The sequence below is a fragment of the Seriola dumerili genome, unplaced genomic scaffold (assembly GCF_002260705.1).
Source record: "Seriola dumerili isolate Sdu_G_001 unplaced genomic scaffold, Sdu_1.0 BDQW01000149.1, whole genome shotgun sequence".
In the NCBI taxonomy this organism is placed as follows: domain Eukaryota; kingdom Metazoa; phylum Chordata; class Actinopteri; order Carangiformes; family Carangidae; genus Seriola; species Seriola dumerili.
This window is the reverse complement of record NW_019174404.1, coordinates 23,299,663-23,325,297: the sequence shown is the minus strand read 5'-3', so window position 1 is coordinate 23,325,297 and position 25,635 is coordinate 23,299,663. Positions and strand designations below refer to the sequence as shown.

The window sequence follows — 25,635 nt, the reverse complement described above, 5'->3', positions numbered from 1 at the left end:
AATCATTCCTAAAAACATAAAAATCACAGAAACAATAGGATTAATGGTTGGATTACAAGAATAAAAAAAAATAATGTCCAAGAGAAGAAGAAAGAAAAGGCTTTAAATAGAATAAAGGTTTGTTTCACATCTTTCTACAGATGGTAGATGATAGTTATGTAGTGAAAGAAGATAAGATACAACTTTATTCATCCTAAAGGACAGGAAGCATCTCTTTTTGTGATATTTGATATATATAGTAAAAGGAATACATTCATAAAACAGTTATTTTGTGATTCATTATGAAAAATGCAAGTATTAGATAGCATTACATTGGTCATACTTCTGCTGTAACCATTACGCTGTGTAATGTTGGTATGTATGTATATCTAGTGGTAGTAAAAAATAAAGTACAGTGCTAAGCACAAAAAGTACAGGAGCTGCAAGTTTCAAATTAAAAGCAATAAACAAACCATACAAAAATTTGCAACTATATTAGTAGTACTGCTGCTTATTTTGTCAGATATTGCAATTTCAGTTGCAATGGTCATTTTAATTTTCACTGAAAAAAATATAAATATGATGATTATGTGATTTTTGTTGGGATTTGTGCTTAACAAACACGTTCCTTTACGTGTGGAGAACATGATTTGTAGGCTGAGCGTTGTCACACATTTTACCTTTAGCAAAGACATAACAGCTCCTGCGATTTGGATATTGCACTTGGCCATGTTGCGATTGTGATTATATATTAATTAATTGTGTAGCCTTAATTAATATATTAATACAATACTATTTAAAAGTGTTCAGAAAGGTGGATCAGTGTCAGTTTCAGTGTTGATGGTTTAATCAATAACATTTCCATCTGAAATGAATTGGACTCACTGCAGTAGGTACTGCTAAATATTAATAATAGGAAATGTATGTATACATTGTTATTATATATGTGTTAAATTGTTTATTCCATACTCTGTATGATTTTGGAAGTATCTCAAAGTAATCTGACTATGTTAAGGAATTTCAGAAGTTGAGTTGTTTATAAAGGTACGTCAGTTTATTGATTACGACGTTGTGCAGGCAGTCGGTAATCAATGGACACTCGAGCAGTCCCATCTTTGGAAGCAATCATGAAAAACAACATCCAGTTCCTTCTAACTGGAGCTGTCATCATTATTTCTCTTTCTCTGTTTCTGATTAAGTCACACAACTTTATTAAAAGAAAACACACACACACACACACACACACACACACACACACACACACACACACACACACACTCAAATAAACTTCTCCTATAGAGGAAGCTGTTTTCTCCTGATTTTGGCTGAAATGTTCATTTCAGAGAAAAAGGATAAAGCACATTTAGAGCTGTGCAATTTTGCCTGTTAGCAAACAGGCTCCCAATTATCTTGTGTTTGATTGCTTGCCTCTATCAAGGTGAGCGATTAGACCACCGCTCCTGTGAAGCTCTGGAAGTCGTCCTGAAATCGCTGCACTTTGATTTCATCAATCTGCAGGCAACCCAACTGGAAGAAAATGTGAGTTTTATGAGCAAAACTTATTTTCCTCATCTTCGTCTTCCAATTCCAATACAGTTTCATATTCAAGCCTCACCCTGTATCAGATTAGAGGCTATTTTTTTCCTCCCAAAAGAACTTCATAACATTCCTGTCAAATTTGAGGCCTCGCTTTCTTCATTTTTTTTCTCCTGCACTATTTCTTCTCTTCCAGGGAGCATCGTCTTTGCTGGATATGATTTTGTACTATGAATCTACAACCCATCTTGACATTTCTGACAACGGCAGTATGGGAACATCCGGTTGGAGGGCCCTCGCTCATTTGATAAAGCAGGTTGGCTGACGCAGTGGAACAGTAATCTTTTCTTGTACGCTTTCTCCGGGGGATAATGTACATCCTGGAAAGTGAGTTTGTTGGATTGGAGATGCAGGGCAAAGCAAACAGGTTGCAAACTTCACCCGCAGCAAACACGAGCGTAAACACATCAAAACACACACACACACACACACTGGGTCACTACAGCATAGCATGCACCACTGATCAGCTGTGAGGAGAGAAACAGTCGGTCGAGAACACATCGTAGCCGACCGCTCACTGACTTCATGTCTGTGTGATTGGAGAAACGCAGGCTGAGGGAAATCACGGACTTTGAGCAGGACTTTTAATTTGTCATGGGCTGCAGTTGAAAAGTCAAAATAAAAGCCTCTCTACCCACCTGCGCTCAATGGAATGAGGTCAGGGAAAGTTGTGAAGGAGAATTCATAAGGACTTGTATCACATGGTCGATAAATCCTCCTTTACTGACCACAAACAAACAAACAGGATTGAAATGTTGAAAGAAGATAACATGAAAGAAAAATACAAATAGAGTGGACGGTCTGATCAGGGTTATATAAATGCTGGTCCTACCAGACCACAACTCTCCAACTTTCACCAAAGTCTCACAACCAGTTTACACAGTTTTAGCCAAACCCGCATCCTACAGATTACATTCATATCCAACTAATCTGCATTATCCAAATGTGATGCTTCTTGGTTTTAAAATGTGAGAAACATTTCAGTTGAACACATCTGAAACTATTCACACCTATTTTAGTTTTCCCACAATATAAGCTCCTCACTCAGAGTGCTGGGTTAAGGTTTGTTGGTCTTGGTTAAATACTGAGGGAGTAAGCACCGACTTGAAGGAAGCCTAAACCCAACAACACATATACATGTAGTAGGAGGCAGGAAGTGAATCCCAGTCTCTGGGGTCAAAGGTCCTTGGCTTTGTACACCCAAACATCAGGATCTCACAATTATTGGATTATAAAACAAAATTGCCACAGAGCACAAGGCAGTAATTTTATTTCCAAAACAGATGAATAGAATATAATCACATGTAGGACAATAATCAAGCATTGTGTTAAAGTGCATCAAATCTCATGTTGCGCCAAAAGTGAACCTGCAGCATTTGAGTTCATTTGAGTTACGAGCTCTTATAACTATTATTGATATTTAATTGCTCTCTCCTACGCACATACTCTAAACCACCAAAAATAACATTTATATGGAGTATATATTTTGACTCAAGAAAGAACTGATTGAAATTTGGTGGCTAAAGGATAAAAGTCAAAGGTCAATGTTAGTGTGACCTCACAAAACACTGTTTAGCCATTTTTCAAGACTTCCCAGCAATTATGACAAAATTTCACACAAATGGTTCATATTTATGGCTCTGGATAAACAGTGGAGGAGTGGCGGAGGCAGACGACCATGAGGAGGTGAATCTAGTTTACCTCTGCACCCCCAAATATCCAGCATCATCCTACACCTAACAAAATCCCTAACATCTAATGTCAAACCCAGACCCACAATGCCCCATATCTGCCCCATCTACCTGACCGCCCCGTCACTCAGGCACGTTTTCTTCCTCTTCCTGGTTTCTTCTTCAGTGTTTGATGTGAGGGTGGACAGACAGGTTGGTCCACTGTTAGATTCTAACTCTGCAGCTCCACCTTCTCCACTCCTCTTCTGACAGGTCTGAGTGTTTGACAGCATATGGTGAAGCTTTTTTTTTCCTTCCCCCTCGCTTCTTCTTTCTCTCCTTTTGGTCAGATTAGACATGTCTTCAACTGTGTCTTTGTCTGTATTCATTGTATTTCTGCACACTGTGTTCCAGAGTGTGTGTCTGTCCAGGCTAGATGTGTGTAACGTGCCCATGGTCGACTACCCAGCCCTGTCTCTATCTAAAGCTCTGCTGACCAGCCGGCTCACAGTGCTGCACCTTCACAATGCCCAGCTCAGCGGCATGCCACTTTACACACTGGGTATGACGCACACACACACACACACACACACACACACACACACACACACACACACACACACACACACACACACACTGAGCACTCCTGAGCTTCAGCTGCTGAACACTGACCACCAAGATATTATTTGTTTGTTAAATTATCTTCATGTGTAAGTGTGGACTGTGTGTACAAGCATGTGTAAATGTGTGTGTGTATTTGTGTGTGTGTGTGTGTGTGTGTGTGTGTGTGTGTGTGTGTGTGTGTGTGTGTGTGTGTGTGTGTGCATGTGTCCTGTGGCCAGCAGGACCAGATTTTGACCTGTGACCCTCTCTGCAGGTCTGGACCCGGATTAGAGGCCTAATCTCTTACCTGTCACTTTACACACCACTGCACACATCTATAAAGGTTCTGGCAGCCAGGGACACACACACACACACACACACACACACACACACACACACACACACACACACACAAACACACACACACACACACATTTTGGATTCATGTATAGTCTCTTGAGCCAAAATATGACCTTAGATATGCACATTTATATATTTTTACACATCCAAATATCATCTGTACACACACACACACACACACACACACACACACACACACACACACACACACTCTCTCACACACACACACACACACACACACACACACACACACACACACACACACACTCTCACACACACACACACACACACACACACACACACACACACACACACATTTAAAGCACATGAACACTTAATTTAACTATTAAAAGTCTCATTTGAAATAAACAAAACACCAACAGTCAGTGAGGTCTGTCCTCTCTGACTTTCACTGAATGGCTGCTGCTGTATCTGTGAGCAGTGTGTGTGACCGTGGTGTGTGGGTAGAGGGGTAGAGGGGTAGAGGGGTAGAGGGGCATCGGTGGGTCATGTAACCCACAAATGAATCGGATGTAGACACAGGCACACAATTACTGGTTGAGTATACACACATATAAATTCACTCACCACGGGTGAACGCAACACTCAGAGGGGGGTTGAGTGCTGTATATGGATGGACACAAACACACACATGCACACACACACACACACACACACACATACACACTCACACACACACACACACACACAATTTTCTCACTGTGTATTAATTTTCATTATCAGATGGAATGAACTATAATAAACTCTGGTAGACGATCTGATGTCAGAGTGAAACAATCTGACTTTTTGTTTGGACACAAACATCCACATGCTGATCTCAGCCTCTCGGGTCCTCTCAGCTGGGAGCAGAAAAAGACCCAAATGGACGCAGTATGCTGCCCACTCTTCACAACAGCAACAGCCACTTCCTGGATCAGTTTGATATTTTAGAGTCTCACACAGTCCCCCCCCCATCCCATCCCATCCCATCCCAACCCTCCCTCCTCCCACATTCATCCCACCCCTACCCTATTCTCTCTGCCTTCACCGAGCCCGCGGCCACCCCTCCTTCCCTCCCAACAGGGGGTCCCGGCTGAGGATCATTGCCTTCGATCGGAGGGGCCTCTGATTGCGGGATTGGGCGCTCGCGGTGGAGTCGACCGGATCAATCCCACCGATTCCACCATTTGGTCCCCACTGTGCCTAATGACAATGTTGGCATTCCACATGCAGCCCAACAGGCTTGATCAAATCTGCAGCATCGATCGGGATGCGAGGGCAGCGAGGGCCCAGGCAACACAGACACACGTGTACCACAGTACAGTACACATTACACAAATGCACAGGGAATGCCCAGAAAAACACAAGAGAACTCTGCAGTGCACCATTCAAAGCTGCAATGACGTTCAGAAATGAAAAGAAGGAAAAAACGGAGGTGCACGCTGACACTCTGTAAGAGAGGGTCATGAAATTTGACGGGTGTTTTGTGAGGTCTGAGGAGACACAGCTCTGACCTCTGCCACATCTCCTTCATGTTTGAATGAGTACCACTTGATCTTCACTGCAGTGATTTCAGGAGGTGGCGATTCCTGCTGTGCTGTCGTTTCATGCTCAAGTTCACTTGCCATCAATCAGACGACTACAGTTACGATCCAGAGGCCTCAACTTAGAGGACCATATCTCATATCTGTATGTTTTAATTGCGTGAGGGTTCAGGGTGTGGTCCACCTTCTCCATCTCAAGTTGGAACAGCAGATTTTCTCTTGGACTTCCGTGTGTGTGTCCTCTGACTGTTTCTGAGCTTCACCCGTTGTGCTTAACAGCTTCAAATTATCCCCTCAGACTCCACCCCCCCTACCTGCAGGTGCCCTCACCAACCAGTAAAACCTGCTGGTGCTTCCCCAGGGACCTGATCCCCAACAAAGAACTGTATCTGGGGAAGAAGCTTACAACCAAGAATAACTTGCTTGTTAAAATCATAAAAGTTCATCAATCACTGTTACAAACTTGAAAGGATGTGGTCTTATTGTCATGATTATGACCATTCTGACTGTGGCTCATGATAACCAGTGTGGAATTCTGCAAAACGCAGTCAGGGCAAATAAACTTCAGTTCTTCATGAGTCATTTCAGAAGCCTGTTGCTGAGCCTTAACTTAAAGTCAAACTAGGTGCATAGGGATATGATCATAGACATACAGTATATACATAGACACCGCATTGGTCGCTTCAGCCCATTGCTGAGATGTGTCAATGTCGCCGCCATATTGGACCGGGCGAGACTGCCCTGTAAACAGATATGAATAAATGGAGGAGCTACAGTTTTTCTGGATAAAAAGCTCTATAACATTCTGTTTCAGTGAGTTGTTTTTATATTCATGGCTTTATGATCTACATGGAGTAAAACTAAAAGTCTGGTGTCCAGCAGGCTGAAGCTTTTTAACCAGAAAAACTGAAGCTCCTCTGTTTACTTGAGTTTCTTAACAGGCCAGTCTTGCCCGGTACAATTTGGCAGCAATGTTGACGTAGGATCCGGTGGCCAATGCGGTGTCTACGTATATATGTCAGTGGATATAATGTGTTTCTTGCTGATGTCTTTCACTGAATTTCTATCAGGGAGGTGGCTACAAAAAGAAAATCAAGGATAAAAAAATACTGGAATCTTCTTTGAATTTCTAAATGAAAAGTCTCTGACAAGGTGGATTTAGCTATGAAAAAACATGCAACATTTTTGGTAGCATTTCTGCTTGCTGCTTTCCAAACTCAAACTAATTCAACAGTTTGAGGAGAATACTTGTACTTTAAGGGAGTGATAACATATTCCTGATGATGTCTGTTGTTGCTGCCTGTAGTTGGTGCACTGAAGGCAAACAGGGCTTTGCAAGAGCTCCACCTCACCAACAACCTGCTGAACAGCTACCAGGACGCCCTGCAGCTGGGAGACCTGCTACGCTACAACACCACCTTAAAGACTCTGGAGCTCAGCAACAATGCTGTGGCAGATTCTGGTAACATTTTCATCTTTGGTACAGAACATACACCATTGATTCAGACACTGTCCTCAGTTTGTGCAGATAAACTAAATACTACAGACTGAAGTCCTGTTTGATTGCATTTGGGGGGAATGGTTCAACATTTTGGAAACAAGACTAGGTCAAAACCTATTATATGTCTGAACCGCCTATGGTCAAATCCTCATTTTAAAACCATAATGTCTGACAAAATCCCTAAACATAAATTAAAGTTAGAAGAGATAGATTATCTTTCTTGTTTAGTCTCTCACACAGAGCACAGCCTCCACCTGGATCCACAATAGTTTATTCTTTATTTACTTCAGCTCCAGAACGTTACAGATTTTTATTAGAGGCAGGTCTAACTCCCTCTGTTTGATATGAAGAGTTGGTCATAACAGTATTTTAGTACAAAACCTTGTTTTCAGTCATTCCCATCTGTTAAGGTTACTGGATTACATATTAATACAAACTCAAGACTACTGTAATCAAAAGCCCTCTAACATTTCAGTGGGCAGAAAACCTTTATGTCTTAACAGAGCTTTTATTGCTGTGCTGCAGTAAGTGTATTGTCTCATTTCCAGTTGTTGTTGTACATGCTATTCAGATCTGCTACCTTCTTTAGCAGTTACTGATAACATCTCTCTCTCTCCCTCTCTCCTGCTCTCTCTGCTGTGTGTCTTATGTTTAGTTCTTCCTCTGCCTCCTTTAGTAATGATACATGTAATGAAAGTAGTGTATTTGCTGTAATGGAGGCGAGGCCCAGTGTAGTGGAAGTGCTCCTCCTCTTCCCTGCAGTTCCCAAACAGCAGGGAAACCAGAGCAGCTTGGTAGACTACCTGTAACAAGAGGTGTTGGCATCCGGTTCACAGTCCAGACCTGAACCAGGTTTATACCCAGTCTGTTTGAAAAAAAGTCTCTAAATCGAGAGACAATGCTCTAATTAAGCAACACTGCTGCTGTAAATACCCCCCTGTAAATACCCCCTGTTTGATCCAGAAACTCCAACTCAGTGACAAGGCGCTCAGCTGACCAGTGGTAGAAATATGGTCAGTTAGTCAGTCAGTCAGTCAGTCAGTCAGTCAGTCAGGGACATTCCAGATTATAGGGCTGTCCCCACTGTTATGGCCTGGCCAGAAGTATTGATAAACTATGTTCAGGTAAGTTAATGTTTAGGAAATATTCTTTCCAAGAGCAAAACAACGAGCCTGGTTAAAAAATCCATGTAGCTACACATCTAAATCTGTGTGTAATCTGAACACAAACAGAAATGGGTTTTAGTGGGAGATACATGTTATTACTATGTCTATATCTCACTCTGTGCATTAAAGCAAATAAGTGTATTTCTCAAAAAGTTGCACTTTATGTCAAGACATGCATCCCTAAATTTTTATCATTCCCATTATGTGAACAAGAGGCAGCAAATCTCCGCAGAAGTTTGCACAAGTGCGACACATAATGTTACTAATAATTAGTGATCAGACCCATGATCAGTTTTTTATTGTTTTTATTAAAGAATGACCCACCTCATTTGCCCGCGAGCAGCCTCATAGGTAAATATAGTGGGAGGTGTCGTCACACTGTCAGCATGCTAACTTGCACAGTTTATTATCTAATTAATACACATATGTGAAAAGGTTACGCACATAGCAACCCTCGTCATAGTTACTGGAGCTGAAGTCATAAGCAGGACTGCAGCAACACTCCCACTAAACATCTGTCAGAGCCATTTAGCTTACAATCACAAGCAGAGACAAGCAGTTAAATTGATCATGTTCTGCTGATTACCATAATTTAATCCATGTATTTATTTTTAATAATCCAGGTTTGGAGGAGCTCTGTGATGGTCTGAGGCGGCAGACGGCAGGTCTGAGGGTCTTACTGCTGAGGAACAACCACATCACTGCTGAAGGCATGGTCCATCTGGCCAAGACGCTGGTGAGGAGCAGGAGACAGCTATGTTTATGTTTGTAGGTACATTCAGCAACATGAGTCACACCTTCAAGACCATGCAATTGCAAGGAATGTTGGATAAAACACTGTACTATAAGTTAGAACAGAACGTTTAGTCTACAATAGATAAAGCTATCCAGGCCTCTGTATGCTTAAAATGAAGTGTTGGAACTGCTTCTAAACTGCCCTGGGGTCTGATTCTGTGTGCAGAGGTATGAAGGTACAGCTTGATTGGTGAACTGGAGGGACACAGGACGCGGCCCTTGAAGGTGTGGCCCCTGAATTGAAACACAGCTTTTGCGTCTCTGTCCCTCCACCGCAGCTCAGGAACAACACGCCATCCTACAAACAGAAAGACTAAAGACTTGAACATACCTACTTTGAGTCTATTTCTGACCATGACGTGAGCGGAGCAGCTCTGATACCTGTTTTCCTCTATGTGGTATTTAGGAGATGAGGAGCGTTGGTCCTCAACCAGAGAGTTCCCTTCTCTGAACAACGTCCCGCCTCCACACGTTTCATCGTACACTCCTAATAACATGCATTCCTTCCACCTGATTGGCAGCATAAACTGCACCTTCCTGTCATGTGAGTGGCGATTGTGGAAGTCAAAAGGCTAGAAATTAAAGGCCTGCCTCGTACGCTCACACACACACACACACACACACACACACACACACACTTCGCTCGTCTCCTCCAGTGCTACCAAAAGAAGGAACAGTTTGATTAAATAATAGATGTGTGTTAAGGAGGGCTGCTCATGCGGCCTGCCAGTCACGGGGATAAGTAGATGTCCTTGCAGGCCATAATGATGATAATTAGAGCCGTAGCTGGTCGTGTCGAATATGATGACGAGGAGAGCTGTTATTAACCTTTCTGCTTGGTGTATCTGCTTCTCTTCTCCGTCCTCCTGGTTTGTCTTTTGAAGGACTAAGATGGGGGGGGGGGGCAGATCTGGGCCAAAATCCACTTGACTCTGATTTCTCGAATTTGGCTGATGACATCTAAATTTACTCCTTGTTCAAAATAATTTAGAAAATGATGATTGAGAGGTGAGGTGAGGTATGTTAAGCAGGGCTCTGTTTTTTTTTTTTTTTTGTCACTTTGCGTGTTTCTGCTGTTTTTTTTTTTGGTTTTTTTTTTTGTTTAAAGCCAGCATGTCATGTGTGAAAGCATACTGTGTGTTTGGTGGTTTCACACTCCTACCCCCCTCAAACTTCTCACTCCAACCCTCCCGTGGTTTACGTTTGACAGGCTTCAACCATGCTTGACTCTCACACACTCTCAACCACGCAGTCGCCTCTTTAATTGTCTGCTATTATCCCTCGTGCATAGCCATTCGAGGAGCTCTTCCTCCCTCTCCTCCTCCTCCTCCTCCTCCTCCTCCTCCTCCCCTCTTCGCCAGAGAAAGCTTCTCGCCACGCGTTGGATGTGCCGGTGCTTCTGTGTGCTGCGACTCGGCGAGGAAAAAAGGAGGAGGGGGGGGGGGGGCCCTCTCAAGTGTGTTTGTTGTCACCACGGTGCAAATTAACTCAGAAGAAGACGCTCTCTGGGTCTGTCGGTTGCCTTCCTGGCTTCCTTTCCGCCCCCATGCTCTCTCTCTCTTCAGAGCAGTGACCAGAGGAGTTTAACAAGGGTGGCGAGGCGAGGGGGCAACCAAGGAGTGGGTGGCACGTTCCTCTTCAAGCTGTTGGGCAACATAGGCCCCCTGTGCCCCAGACACCCCCAGCTTTATGCACCAGCTAATCAACCTTCAATGCTAATGTGGCTCTGGAGAGTGGAAACAGAAGTTCTGAGCTTTTAACATGAGAGGAAACATTTTTGAAAAGGAATAATAATCACCGCATAATAATAATAATAATGATAATTAAAACTTCTCAGCCGCTGAAAGTAGCACAGCACACACAGAGGATTCATTTAAACTCACTTAGACTGACAAACTTTTAATTCTTCAGTGTTTCCCTGGACCTGGTCTGAACAGCATCTGGTCCCAGGTAAGAGCTGACAAGAATCAATGTGACCTCAAGATCCCTGTTTTGCAGCCCGTGCTGAAGGTCCTGCAGGTCCTGGATTTGGGCGAGAACTTCCTGGGGAACGAGGGGATCCAGGTGATCAGGATGCCTCTGATGGTGAACTGCTCAGTGCTGCAGCTCGGCCTGGCCCAGGCCAGTATCACCTGTGAAGGTACAACGATCCATTAAAAGTATTGGATCATTTCATCAAGATGAGGCCCATTAAAATTCAATATGTTTTGTTGTTATTTTTTAATATAATTTTAATATGATATATAATTACATTTAATATATTGTACTGTCATTTTTCATGTTTAATATTGAATTTGGTAAAATATTCAAAATCAAGTTGTGACCAAATTAGCAAACTACTGTAATAGTGCTGTGGTACATTTAAATTTCAAATTTTTGTTAAAATTTGTTTGCAAAACAAATTTAAACAAAAATTTTAACACATGTTTGATTTCACATTAAGCACTTGAATGTCTGTGCAGTCAGAGCAGACATGGAGCCACAATTTACAATCCTTGTAATCACTGAACAATCTGCAGATTATCTTCTTGTTTTTTTTTTGCTTTCTTCTTGGTCTAAAAAATGTCTAAATATTGTGAAAATGCACAAGACACCAAGCTGACATTTTTATATGGCTTGTTTTGTCCAAAGATTTTCAGTTTAAAACTATAGAAGACGAATAAAACACAAAAATTGTTGAGTTGATGATTTAGTTGGAATATGCTTGAAAAATTACCAACAATAAATTTATTATTATAACTATTATAACTAATTTAACTAATTGTATCAACTACAAATAGTCAAATTTTGTGTTTTTAAACTGGTGATTTTCCCCTTTTGAATCAGTGACATTTAAAACCATCTTCAGCCAATTGATATTTAGGTGTCATTAGTACTGCAGAAGCTTTTCACACATACTGTATCTTATAATGACTCATGTGATGTTTAACTCACCGGGAACCAGCTCATTTCCAGCAGCAAAGAAGATTTGAATTTTATTTCTAGAAGCATTTCTCAGAGGCAGAGTTATTCTGGACATAAAATCTTCATGCCAAACTACAGATTTTGTCATCAGGGTCTTTAAACCAAAGAACAGTGAAAGAGTTCAGCGGGTAAATGAATTTTTACAAAGTCTAGTTTAGTAAAGAATCAACTCAACTCCAACCTGAACAACCATCAACCCTCTGATAGCAGTGTCTCCTAAAACAGTTGGTTGGCATGGTTACAATAATAAACACGTTGTGTGTGCTGATAGCAGCGCACCTACCTTTGTCACCATGGTTACTATGATAACGGTCATGTCTTGGTTAGGTTTAGGAAAAAATTGTGATTTTGGGTTAAAGTAAGTACTTCCTTAACATTAGACAGTCTTTGTTGTCATGGTTACAATATAAACACCTTTGTCTCTCTTTATACTATGTCACTGCACTTTTCCCTTTGCTCCTGACCAGTTTAATTAGTATGACCACTAGATGTTGCCTAGCAACAAAACTTAACTTTGGGTCATAATAACTTGCTGCACAGATGAACCTATGGGTTTTTTTTTTTATAGAAATATGCAATCTAGACTAAGTAGGTTACTGAGAGTAGTTTGCCAAAATGAAACTAGCCTTGCAGCTACACCCTCTGACCTTCTGACGTGTGTTTTCTCGGGTGAAGGTGCTGTGGCATTGGCTGAGTTCCTCGCTGAGAGCCATCAGATTCAGCGTCTGGACCTCCGTCAGAACGAAGTGAAGGTCGGGGGCCTGATGGCCCTGTGTCTGGCCCTGAGGATCAACTGCTCTCTTGCTAGTCTGGATTTGGACCTTGCACTGCCACAGGAGCAGGTGGGTGCAGTTATTGTCATAGTTACAGGTCTCATTCTTTTGTTTGGTCTTCAGGACATTGGCTCTTCTGCTGAATCATGGTCTTTATATGATGTTTCACTGGACTTTACATGGTGCTGACGTTGAATGTGGTTTTGGGTTTGAAGATTTTCTACAGTCGCTTTTAGACTTTACCAAGACTATTGATAAAGAAAAAAGTAGAGTGCTTCAACACGACAGCGATAAGCAGCCAGAGCCTGATGGATAACATCAGTGTGACTGATATCATCAGCTGATTTCAGCTTATCACAGATATAAGTTGGGTGATAAATAACAAGAAACATGCTTGAAATATTTTTTATATAGAAATTTTTTCATACATTGTTATCTACCACAGAACACTGATGAGTTTATTTTTCAAGTGCAAAAAGCCCCATTAAATACATATGTTTGTTACATTTCTTTAATTTTAAATTTACAAACTGTTGTGCTTTTAAATGATATCAGTCATTATATCAGACTTTAGCCTGTGACTGAAATATCTCATACACTATTGGATGGATGAAATGTGGTGCAGACCGAGGTAGAATCCTGTTGACTTTTCATCTACCAAAACAATGAGGTTCTGTGTTCTGTGGTTTTGAAATGGCTCGATAGTGATCTGATGGACTGCCATGAAATTTGGATCAGACGTTCATGAGCCTCAACAGATGAATCCTAATAACAATGGTGATAACTTCAGCATTTACAAATTAAATTTGTCCAGTACTTTGGTTTATGACCTGCAGAATGAATGACACTGGTTGTGTCTGAAATCACTCCCTTTGTCACTATATAGTGAGCTTTCACTACTCAAGTCTGGGCCATTTTTCTTTCTTCCAGCGCAATCGCAATGTATGATCAGGATTCGAATTATGGTGGGGATTGGGGGAATCTGACCCCACTGATTAAGACTTGGACCCCCCCCCCCTCCCCAACAGATGTAAAAACAACAGTTCAGGGGTTTGAAACATTTATATATCCTTCTCTTCTCATCTAATAATTCTCACTATACATTCACACATAGTGGACTACACTGGAAGTAGTGAGTGATTTCAACAAAGCCAGAATCTCTCTTTTGGTTTTAGCTAACGTTAGCATGCAAACACGCTAAACCAAGATGGAGAATATGGTTAATATTATGCCTGCTTAATAGGCTATTAGCATGTTAGCATTACCTTTGTGAGCAAGTTAGCATTGCGATGCTAGCATTCAGCCCAATGGTGCTATTTGTATGTGTTCTCTGCCGCTGAGTGTGGTTTCTTGCTGGGAGCGGGTGGCGGTGTTGATAAAGTCACTTGCCAAGCTCAGCAGTGATTGTTGCGTTTACAAGAGGTTAGAATAGACGAAACAAGGCTAGCTGGTTAGCATGCTGTCTTCAATAGACAAAAAGAAGCGATGGGGTTGCTTTCCACCACTAGAGACAACTCTTGGCGAATTAGGGAATGAAGCTTGATGCTGAACTTGTGTCAACGTTTCTTCTAGACTGGTGTTAAGTAAACGGCTCTTGATGCTAAAGCTGGCGATATAACAATAGCAAAACTCACAAATAGCTCCACACCAGTATGCTTTGGTGTAGTCTCACAGAGCCACTTGCTTGGGTTGAAGGATTTCTCGTCTATTTCCTTTGAAGCCAAAATGGACAAGAAATTGTTGGAAGTGCTCATAAAAATAGGCATCTGAAAATCTGATTATATGCAAACTGGATAGCAGCTACTACATGGGCATGTGTCAGTACACACAAACAGTACCTGCTCTCATGAACTCTGCCCTGTCTGCTGTAAATAGTACAGGCTACTAGTGATGTTGTCACAGTCAAATGCACTTTGCGTTTCAGGTCTGTAGTTCATTCAAATGACTGTTGGTGCTTTCATGTACATTTTCCCTCTAATTTTGAATTAAGGGACACTGGTGACTTGATCATTATCCCTCTGTAACATCTCGTCTTTTGTGACATATTTAGACTCAGTGTGGTCACAGACTTGGAGACACCAGTCAGTCATTTGTGTCTCAGTTCATCAGTGTGTATTTTTTCTCTCTCTCCACCTTCCATGGCTGCAGAGGCCTGAGGAAAATGATGCCATAACTTTAATACATGCCCCTGCTGGATTCACAAAATAATTACCCACACTTGCCATCTGTTTGTCATGATTTTATCTCTGCTAACTTATTTGCATATTAAAGCATTAATTAAAATCTCCAAGGAACGGGATGCTTATTTTAAAATTAACTCTGAAGGCGATCCGTACACAGCTTCCAAAGTTGTTTTATTTTTGTTTGCAGTGGTTTTCTGTTTGTCTGCGTGTTGTTTACACGATTAAGTCTGATTTTTATGAAATGTCTCCTCTGGCTAAAGTCAAGCGGCAAGATGTGCCAGATTTTGGAGAAGCAGCTTTTAAGAGCCATGACGCTTCTGTGAATGTGTGTCATTAAAGCTGGGACTTCTTCTTCTTTCTTTCTTTCTTTCTTCTTCTTCCTTACTTTTTGTACATGCACCAAAGCCTCCATATTGGTGGCTCTGTTTTCATGCTCCTCTAAGCCGCCGAGAGACGTGATTAGCATTTCCTCCATTGTTGGGAGTTAGTGTGGCTGGGTATTTTAAGGGAATGGTAATAAGGGAATTTTTAAGCTCTGTCAGGTTTTGGAGTCACACAGCTGGGATTTGTCTTGGTGTGGCATATCCAGGTGGGAGGAGTGACGATTGTATTAAAAAGCAAATCTTTCCATCAGAAAACAGCGGGTGGCCAGATCAAGTGTTCTCGCTCAGTCACATTCCCCGGGTCGCCAAGGAATACATGAAAATTTCATTCTTGTGACGGAAAATAAGTGTGGGTATGAATGTGAGTGAGTGACGGAGGGGGTTATGGCAGCACTTTGTGTGAGTTTGACGGAGTCGCTGATATGGAGTTTGTGTGTGTTCCTACATGTGCCTGTATTTGTGTGTGTGTGGTTTTACGGCGACGCGGGGGGGCGACTGAGGATGCGCATATTTAAAAGGCGAGAAGAGAAGGTGGCGAGAGGGGAGGAAATCTGGGTCCTCTCGTCTTTGTTTACAAGAGTCTGATTTTTCATGTCTGTTGCCACGCTGCTCCATTTGATCACTGGCCTGTTTGCTGTTAATTATTAATTATTTACCCTAATAAAATATTCATGCACCCTGGCCCTAGTGGAAATCTGCCGTTTCCGAGGGGCAACTTCTCTCTGTAGCCACTGTAAGGTGGAGCTGTTTATACATCCTTATCAGGGGACTCTGTCAGCCCAGCTACTGAACCAAACCCCCCCCCCCCCCGCCCGATGCTCTCTTAATCACGGGTCGGACGAGGGAAGGCTCGCAACCTGTTTACCTGACTGATGCTTAAATATTTGGATTTGGATTTGGCTGGTGTGAGCGTCCTGTCAGCTGTTCTCCAGCAGAGGAGTTCAGTGATAACGCTGAGAGTGTCCTCTCCTGAATGTCGCGTGTCAGCAAGGTGTAGCTGTTAGAGAGTGGTTGTCTCACTGAGTGATAATTACAGCAGTATGGTGTGTGTGTGTGTGTGTGTGTGTGTGTGTGTGTGTGTGTGTGTGCAGGAAGGAAAGGCAACAGGAAGGAGGTTCAGTATCTTGTGTGAGTAGTCCTGTGGAGGGGACAACAGGAGCAGTTGTTGGTCTTTGAGAGGAAGCCAAAAGGACAACAAAGTATTTTCAGGTTTCAGGGTTTAAAGACATTTAACTCAACAAGTCAAGCTTTATATAAACAGTATACATTAGTTGGGCAGACAGGCAAACCAATTGTGCATGTTTTGACTAAAACATGAAAGTTTTAGCATATAATCTACATACCCCAAGGTTTTATTTCAGACGTGGAGCATTATATATTTGACCTCTGGTGACCTTGAGAGGTCATTGACCTCATCAGTGCATTTTTCCAGTTTTTGCCCCCTCACTCTCTGTTATAATCATAGCATAATTATAGTCTTTGCCAAAATTGCGTTTTTGTTCTAATAAAGATGCTTATTTGCTTCTATGACCGTGTCACATAATCTTTCTTGCTGCTTTTCCGTGCTTCTATTCTAACCGACAGCTATATTAGCAAGAATATAGAAAACATAATTACACAAATGATAATAATAATTAATAGTGATAGTAATAATTATAATGAGCTTATATCTGAATTGCACTTTTCTTAAAAAAAGTTACAAAGTATTTCAAAAATGTGTGTGTCAAGAATGAATCAACAATAAAACAATAAAACAATTATAAAATAAAAAAATGCACAAAGATGAAGGCATTTTTTGTGTTTTAAGAAGGGATTCAAAAGCAATGACAGAACTAACAAATCTAATGTCAACACACACGACATATATATATATATATATATATATATTATATATATATATATATATATATATATATATATATATATGTATATATACTATACTGTATACATACGACATTTCATATTTGAAATTCTGCTCAATGTGCTTGACTTGAATGCCTTTAAACACCATATTTGAAACACCTTCAATCCTTCATTGGTCATATTTACTCTGAAGAACTGCCCTCGGAAAACCAAGCCTTTCAATACCTACTTGCTTTAACTACAATGCATACATAATAAGAGTGTGAAAAGAAAGGTATTTTTCTACACACATAAAATCAACAACAAATCATCATCTTAGAACAGCTGCTACAGGGGCCCAGGGACAAATTTGAGCTGTGGGCCCCTGTTGAACCCCCAGATCCTGCCGCATTCAAGAATCCATTATGAAAAGTGTCACACAGAGCCTCACAAGCCCACCAGTTTCAAAGTGCACGATAATATTAACTGAAATGATTAAAAGCAGGATTTTCACCCACTGCCCCTCAACAAAGAGGCCTGGAGATGAGATAAAAAATGAGAGACCTGTCTTTAAGCCTTCATCATCTCAGTGTACTTTTGTAGTGCAGACTCCCAATCAAATGTCAAGGGCCTCCAAGGGCCTCCAAGGGCCTCTGGCCTACCCTGTTCATCCTGTAGTTTTTCCCACTGTAGTGAGCTCTGAATGTACATAAAGAGACATAGTTGATATCTGATATCAGCTGATATCTGCACAAAGATCAACAATCTGCAGTCTTTACTTTATCCAATAACACTGATTGTTCACACCTCAGTTAAGTTTCCTGGCTTCAGAGCACATCTGCATGAATGAGGGAGGTATGGGAGTGACATCTGAGAGGAAATACATGTGTTTGTGTGGGTCTGCAGAGAGATCGCTGTGGGAAATGTTCTGCACAGAGCATGGGTTCTTATTTTCGGAGCAGTGTGAAACAAAGAGGTCTCTGGGTATGTTTTTGGGCACCCTTCCTGTCATGGTCAGTCCCAGTAGGGTGGCTAGGTGACAGGACGGCCTGACCATGCATGTAGTCGGCGCTCAGGTTTCAGCTCACATCATGATGACACCACTGCTCCGGGGAATAGAGCACGCAGGCAGACAACAGCAACCAGGCAGAACAAACCTCCCGGCAAGGCCTCGGAGGGCAGTGGGGAACAGCTCAGAGCAGCCACGGGAGACCAGGGTTCACACTGCTTCCACATCAGTCAGTCACCTGCTGGAAACACAGCACACAATGCAGCTCAGAGAGCAGAGAGGAAAAACTACTTTTAACAACTATTTAACCGAGTGAATCACCAGAGAGTTTCTGACCTAACTAAAGAAATTCACCCTGGAAGAGATACTGAAATTAACACTGAACTAACTCTTCCACTCAATTAAAATATGTGCCCTTCTAATTAAAAAGTACTTTAAACAACAGTATCCAACAAAAAGAAAATGCCATACTCTATTATGTATCTGAAGGGCTCCCGACCTCAGACCATGGTGCCACATTAAGGGGCAGACGAGGCGGATTTATGCATGCATACAAACATGATAGATGACCTGCTGGTATTCATCTACTGTATCTTAACCATAGTTAGAACTACTCTATTGCAACCTACAATACATACATGGCTGTTGGCGCTCAAGTTCTACCCATAGACTGTAAATAAAGATGGACGTAGCCTCTGTGACATCACCCACAGGTTTCTGAAATGCAGTTCCATGCTCAGAGTGAGCTGCTGACCAGTATCAGAGACTAGCAGACGTATCAGAACGGTTAGCGTAGTTAGCATCTTTTATGTTGTTTGTTAGCGTGTAACTGGCAGTGGCTGAGACAGCGTTAATGGTTGTGCTAATGCTAACTCTATCTCTCTCTCTGTACTGACAAAGTTTCACGTTTATTTAGCCACGCCCCTCGTCCCCACAAGTTGACAGGATTGGTTCCTTAGGTTTGTGACATATGAAAACCTAGCTGAATCTGTTTTTATGAAAGTTTTTTTCACGCGAGTCGTTGAGGTTGTAACATTTTACCATCGTACCAGCTGTTGTTAGTCTCCACTGATGACATGGATGCACGCTGCGTTCACAAACCAACAGAATGATTCCCTAGTACAGTAGTTTCTCTGATTGGCTAAATTATATCACGTCTCTATGGTAAGATCTCTTTCATGTGTGACATATCTGATAAACAATTCATTGTGAGCAAGCAGCCTTGTAGAAAAGGAACTGAACTTATATAGAGCTTTTCAAGTCTTATCGATTACTCAAAGCTCTTTATTATACAAGCCACATTCACCCACAGTGCTTTTCCTTACACATATAGCGCTTTCCTACCCTACATGCACATTCGATGATACATAGGGGGCAATTTGGGGTTCAGTATTTTGTAGTGTGTATTGGAGCCGATTAACTACACACGGTTAGATATTTCAAACGATGGAAAGGTGAATGAGGCTTCACATTCTGTCTAACTAAGGATATGGTGCAGTTCAAAGTTGTGGTTAACATGGCAGTTAAGCGATGATTGCCATTTTGAAAACAGTGACTTTAATGGAATATTGTGTTTAAAGCTCCATATTTTCTTCTTCTCCTGTGTTGTATTTGAAGTGTTGATCCATAAGAAGATATATTTGTGGTTTTAAGAACCAAAAACCATCTCAATGTAGTTTTACATCTCCTCTCTCAGGCTTCTCTTTGAAACTCTAGTAACAACAGGTCAGTCAGCCAATCAGAAGAAAGGGAGGCTCTGAGCCTCTTCTCTGTTTTGCTGACTGTTTTCTGAGTGATCCAATAAAAATAAAGCAGATTTCAGGTAAACACTCAGAGAAACCAAATCCTGCAAGTTTGGATGGTGAGTCCATGTGGGCGGGGCTTGGGGCATGGTTGAGAGTGGTGACTGCTTTGTTGTGACATCACAAAGTTCCAGAAGTCCTGACGCCTGGTTTTGAGGCTCAGTTTCTGAATACAGGCTGTGTGCATTTCTCTGTGGACTGAGGCTTTGATACTTTCACAGTATTAATATAGAACCTAGACCTGATCGATAATTAAACAACACATGGACAGAGACCTTTATACTCTATGGGACTTTTAAATGGTGCAAACAGACAAGTCCATAGACTGATTCGAGTCTGGATATCCTCAACAAAATTGGGTAAAAAGATCAGAATTCAGATTGTGTATTGTGATTGGGTTTCAAAAAGATCATGATATAATTTTTTGAGAGCATCACCCCAACCCCTCACCCCTCACCCCTCACCCCTCACCCACCAGTGTCACATCAGGTTCCCAAGACAGTTTTTAGTTAGTGAAAGATGGACCTCACAGACTAGTGTATATCAGTCAACAGCACATTAATATTCAAAGCCACTGAACTCCTGTTGTGTCCCTCCCAACATTACTTGTGCAGAGAGTCGACTTTTCCTCCTGATACCTCTGAAAGGGACAAAGCTGGATGAGTCTCAGATGAGGGAGGGGAGGGAGAGGGGGCTGAGGTTGCTGGGAGGGGGCAATCCCCTGTCTCTCTGCAAACACAACAACAACAGCAGCAACACACTCCTCGCTGCACTCCTGATGTATTTTCAGGCAAAAACAGGCATATTTGCCAGCTGTGTAATTTACTGCGGCTCTCATTTGCATATTAAAGCCTTAATTAGCCCCTCTGAGCGTGTGTGTGCTCCTGTGTGTGTGTTTGTGTGTGAGCAAGGGGCTGGGGGGGTGTAGTGTAATCACTTGGACGTGTAGTTAGGGGAGTGGAGGCGGGGGGAAGGGGGGGGGGGGGGATCAGCATTTTAGGGTCTGGATTGGGGCTGGAGGGGAGCGGAGTCACTTCCCTGCCCCAGTTCCCCCTGCGGACCGGCTGGTTCTGATACTGAGCGAGGTGCAGCTCTTTGAAGAATAACATTCGACATGTCTCCTTGTCATTTTTAATCACTCCCACTCCTCCAACCCAAGAAGTGTGACCTGCACCATCGCAGGGAGCAGGGATGTGTGGTTTTTATCCTCTCACTGAGTGGAGGTGGAGGAACAACTGGAACAAGGAAACACTTCATATTGTAACAGTCAAACTGCAGCACAACTTATGCACACTCACCACACAGTGTTAACAAGGGTGGATCTGAAACCTCTTTAAATGTGATTGCCCCTCAGTTTTCTCCTCGAGAAGCTTCACAGTTACATTTTATTCACACTGACCCTGGATCTGCCCATTCCAGTGGTTCACTGCAGCTGACTCACTACACAAAGTTAAATTATGAACATATAGTACATTTTTTGGCTGCAACATGAATGAATTGTCCTTATCCTCATTGCACAATATACAATGAAATGAAGTGACTGAAGGAAAGAAAGAGTTCTCAGCAATAATAAAAGAAAAGAAAAAATGTAAGTCTTAAGATTGAGTAAATAATATATGCAATAGTTTATAGATCACCAACAACTCCTCCAACACTGGAGTGTTGAAACACTGGAAGAGTTCATTTCTGCTAATTCACTTTCATAGTGACATCATCATAACTAGGGTTTATAATAAATAACCAGAATATATATGATATTTTAAGGTGTTAAAATTAGATGTAATGTAGCTTTGTATTTGTTAATTTTGCTGAGTACACATTATCAACATGGGGCTTTTGGGGCCCCTGAGGTTCTGGGCCCCTAATTTGACAGTCTAGCCCTGATGCTAACACGAAACATCCCACAACAAAATTTCTTTGTAACTTGAACTCACTTACTACTTAACTAAACCAACACTTATTCTTGAGCATTAAATGACAATATAATCTCAACTCAAAGGTCCTCTTACTAGCTTTTTTAGGGCTTTCGACCGGTATCCTAGTGACCCTGGATAATCCACACATCTCACTGTGTAGAAACCAGTATATTCACTTCCATTGTATTGTGGATTGAGACAGAGAACTCAAAGACGTATTGGTTTAGATTCTATAATTTTAAGACATACTCATCATCTTCTCAAGAATGAAAGTTAGTGTAACACCCTGTACTCATCAAACAGTTTATTTTTCTCAGGCCAAACAGCCAGTAATACTCCAAATATAGTTTCAGTGCTGAAACTAAGGAGCTTTATCAAAACTTTATTCACTTAGCAGCTGTGCTGACACACAGGAGAAAGTGTGATTCAACATGTTCGAGGAGCCACAAGGTCGTTTTATGCAGAGGAGGCTTTTCTCAGTGGTCATAGCCCAGTAAGTCCACATTCTCCATTCAGACATGCAAGGCGCTCGCTCAAACAACTTGGCATAATGACCAAAACACTGGAAGTTCTGCAATTGATATGGGCCTCCTCTGCATAAGCGGGGGGCATATGTATATAAGCCCCGCATAAGTGGGGGTATCGGATCGCATCGCCTTTCAACGGGCATGTCCTGAGGCGCCACGCTCAAACAGTCACCCATCAGCAGCTGGCAGCCTCTCATCTGACTACCATGAAGCCCCATGCGTGTCTCTCTCTCTCGCTCCCTTCATCCACAAGCCACATCCCTTTCACTTTTGAATGGCGGGCTGACTGCAGAAATTGCCCCTGTCCACCATGTGCACTGAATATTTAACTATGAATATGAAATATCTTGGCTAGATCTTGGCAACCACCTTCTAAAAAGTGAGAGCTCCACCCCCTCTGTCTGTCTCTCTCTCTCTCTCTCTCTCTCTCTCTCTCTTTCTCTCTCTCTCTCTCTCTCTCTCTCTCTCTCTCAAACACACACACACACACACACACACACACACACACAGTCCCACCGTCCCCTCTTTTTTTGCACTCATGAATCGATCATCCCGTCCCTGTATGGAGAGATGTCAGGAGAGGAAGTGGTGAATGATCTTCTCCGGTTGGGCACCAAAGTCACAGACTGAAGGCGAAACTCCCGACACTGAGGCTCTGTGGATGATAAGGTGAGACTCCTCCAACACGGCGCAGGGTTCTGGTGGAGAGAGGAGACTGACGGAGTGAGGGAAAACATAACGGCTGAGGGGTTCTGCTTTGGCGGTTTGCCTCGTATTTGCTTTTCTCTCTGTTCCAGGCCCTCCCTCCATCCTCTCTGCCAGACAAGTTTCCCCTCAATCCACACAGGGGACAGCAGCGTTGATTGCAGATCGATACTGACCCACGATGATCAGAACTTAACATGTTCCCGCCTAAACCATCAAAAGGAGCCAGTTTGTTATTCCTCTGCACAGGCGACAGTCAGAACAGGAGGCAAATTGTTTTTGGGTTTTTTGTCTGTCCATCTCATTCTTGTGGACACGATATCTCACCAATGCCTTGATGGAACTTTTTCCGCCTTAACTCAAGACTTCACAGCAATTGTGAAGTTATGGTTCATATTTTATATGACTCTGGATAAACAAGGATGTAACCTGAAACTAGTCTGCGTGATATGTAGATTTAATTGAGTAACTTTTTAAAAGCAGGACAGTAGCTGGATTTGAAAACTGGGCCTGTACCTCTACCTCCACCCGCTTGGTATGGCTATATAATAAAAGTTTGGGTCCCCAGGTTTAGCTCTCCACCCTCAGCTCTTGTGTGATGTGTTACAGCATGAAAAATACAGTCACTCTGTGCCATCATCCAGAGGCCAAACGTAAAGCCTCTGCATCAGTCTGGTGTATACCACCTCTTGTCCTGCCGTCCTGTCTTGCATGTCCCTCATCCTCTATCCTGGCAACATCCACCACTGAACCCCCCCCCCTCGTCTGGTCCGGGCACCATGGAGGGGAGGTAATTGGATTTGTTGTCACCTCCACTGGCTTGCAGGCCTGGCCTGTCTGCTCAGCTTAGGGATGAAGACATCAGTGTGACAGGGACCCTGGGAGAGGATCAGCTGGTGTCCTGGAAGCCACTAATAAAGCTGTGGTCATGCCACGGCCATGCCGCCACGGCTGCAGCCAGCTGTTACCTCTGCCACCTCTCCCCCAGTGCCAGTGCCCATTCCACAGCTTAGGGAAGTGGGGGGTGACACGGTGAATGAAGAGTGGGCAGCCTTATTAAAGCAGATGCCAGTCCCCCCTTGGTTCTGTTGGAGAGGTCAGAGGAACCCTCTCCAAACCCTCCTCTGTGGTTCCGGGCAATGCTGGCACCAGACACTGGTGTCCTGGCATTTCCTATGACACACTGTGTCGCTAGGCATCTTATTAAAGCCCTGACAGGAGGGTAGCCAAAGTCAAGGTCTGTAGTTTAGGCTTCACTGCAGTTGTCCCCTGGTTCACCCCATCAGGGATCAATTAGTTATCTCCTCAGTGTCCTGCAAAATACGTTATCTTCAAACAGTCTGCTAATGAAGGTAAAGACATGAGAATCTAGTTGATCTTCCTACAGAAGCTCACACAGTTTAAGGAATTAGAAAGATGCAGTTCATAATGATGAATGTGTGTGAGGTGGTAATGTAATGGTGTTAATGAAAGTAGAAGCTAGCATATTTAAGGTCCAACTGAGGGTGAAATCCATTATATTATATTATGTTATATTATATCAGTACCTTCTCCAGTGGGCGTGGTTTATTGGTTGGTGATCTTTGTGGGTGGGTGCACGGTCATGGCAGCTATTTTTCTGTTTTTGGATTGTCTGTCTGTATATCTACACATAAATTGGCACAAACATTCATTTGGACCCTAGGATTAAGTAATTCGATTTTGGCTCTCAAAGGTCAAAGGTTAAAGTCATGGTGACCTCACAAAACACAGTTTTGGTCTTGTGAATGTGATATCTCAGTAACACCTTGAAAGAACTTGTAAAAACACTTCTGACCATTATTCAACACTGTAACGCTGGAAGAAGAGACTGTGACCATATTTCCTGTAGCTTGGCTGGTTGGTGGAGGAAACAACCACAAGGTGGTAATTCTAGTATGTTTTTTTTATTTGTGATATTTTTGGATTTTGTTTTCATGCAGCAACATGTGTGGAGAGGATAAGTCACCAGTGTGTGCACAGCAGTTTGTGAGGCTGTAATAAAGCCACATGGGAGCAGGACTGAGAGTGTTAGATATGAGGCTGTGACCTGACACCTGTGCACTAATTATGTGACGGCAATGATGGTGACTGAAGTTGAGACGGTGAGAAGCAGCAGCGACAGTAGTGATGATGTGGTTGTGATGATGTGTGCGTGTCACCACTTGCAGCACATCAGTAGTAAAGCTGTGGCGGGATGGATGATGGCGTAGGGGTGATGTGTGATGATGATGACGCTGAATTATTTTTTACGAATCATACAGACCATCTCCCAAAACCTTTTATAACTTTGTAGATT

At 42.4% G+C, this 25,635-nt stretch overlaps 1 protein-coding gene across 1 annotated transcript in view; it reads left to right on the top strand.

The window, feature by feature from the left end:
- Positions 1-3,353: 3,353 nt before the first annotated feature.
- Positions 3,354-25,635, top strand: part of LOC111226161 (protein phosphatase 1 regulatory subunit 37-like) — a 47,932-nt gene continuing 25,650 nt past the window's right edge. The window contains exons 1-6 of the mRNA XM_022751265.1: positions 3,354-3,458; positions 3,660-3,807; positions 7,059-7,214; positions 9,043-9,155; positions 11,213-11,354; positions 12,854-13,020. Of these exons, the coding sequence (XP_022606986.1) occupies positions 3,354-3,458; positions 3,660-3,807; positions 7,059-7,214; positions 9,043-9,155; positions 11,213-11,354; positions 12,854-13,020 (831 nt within the window). The remainder of the gene's footprint in view (positions 3,459-3,659; positions 3,808-7,058; positions 7,215-9,042; positions 9,156-11,212; positions 11,355-12,853; positions 13,021-25,635) is intronic.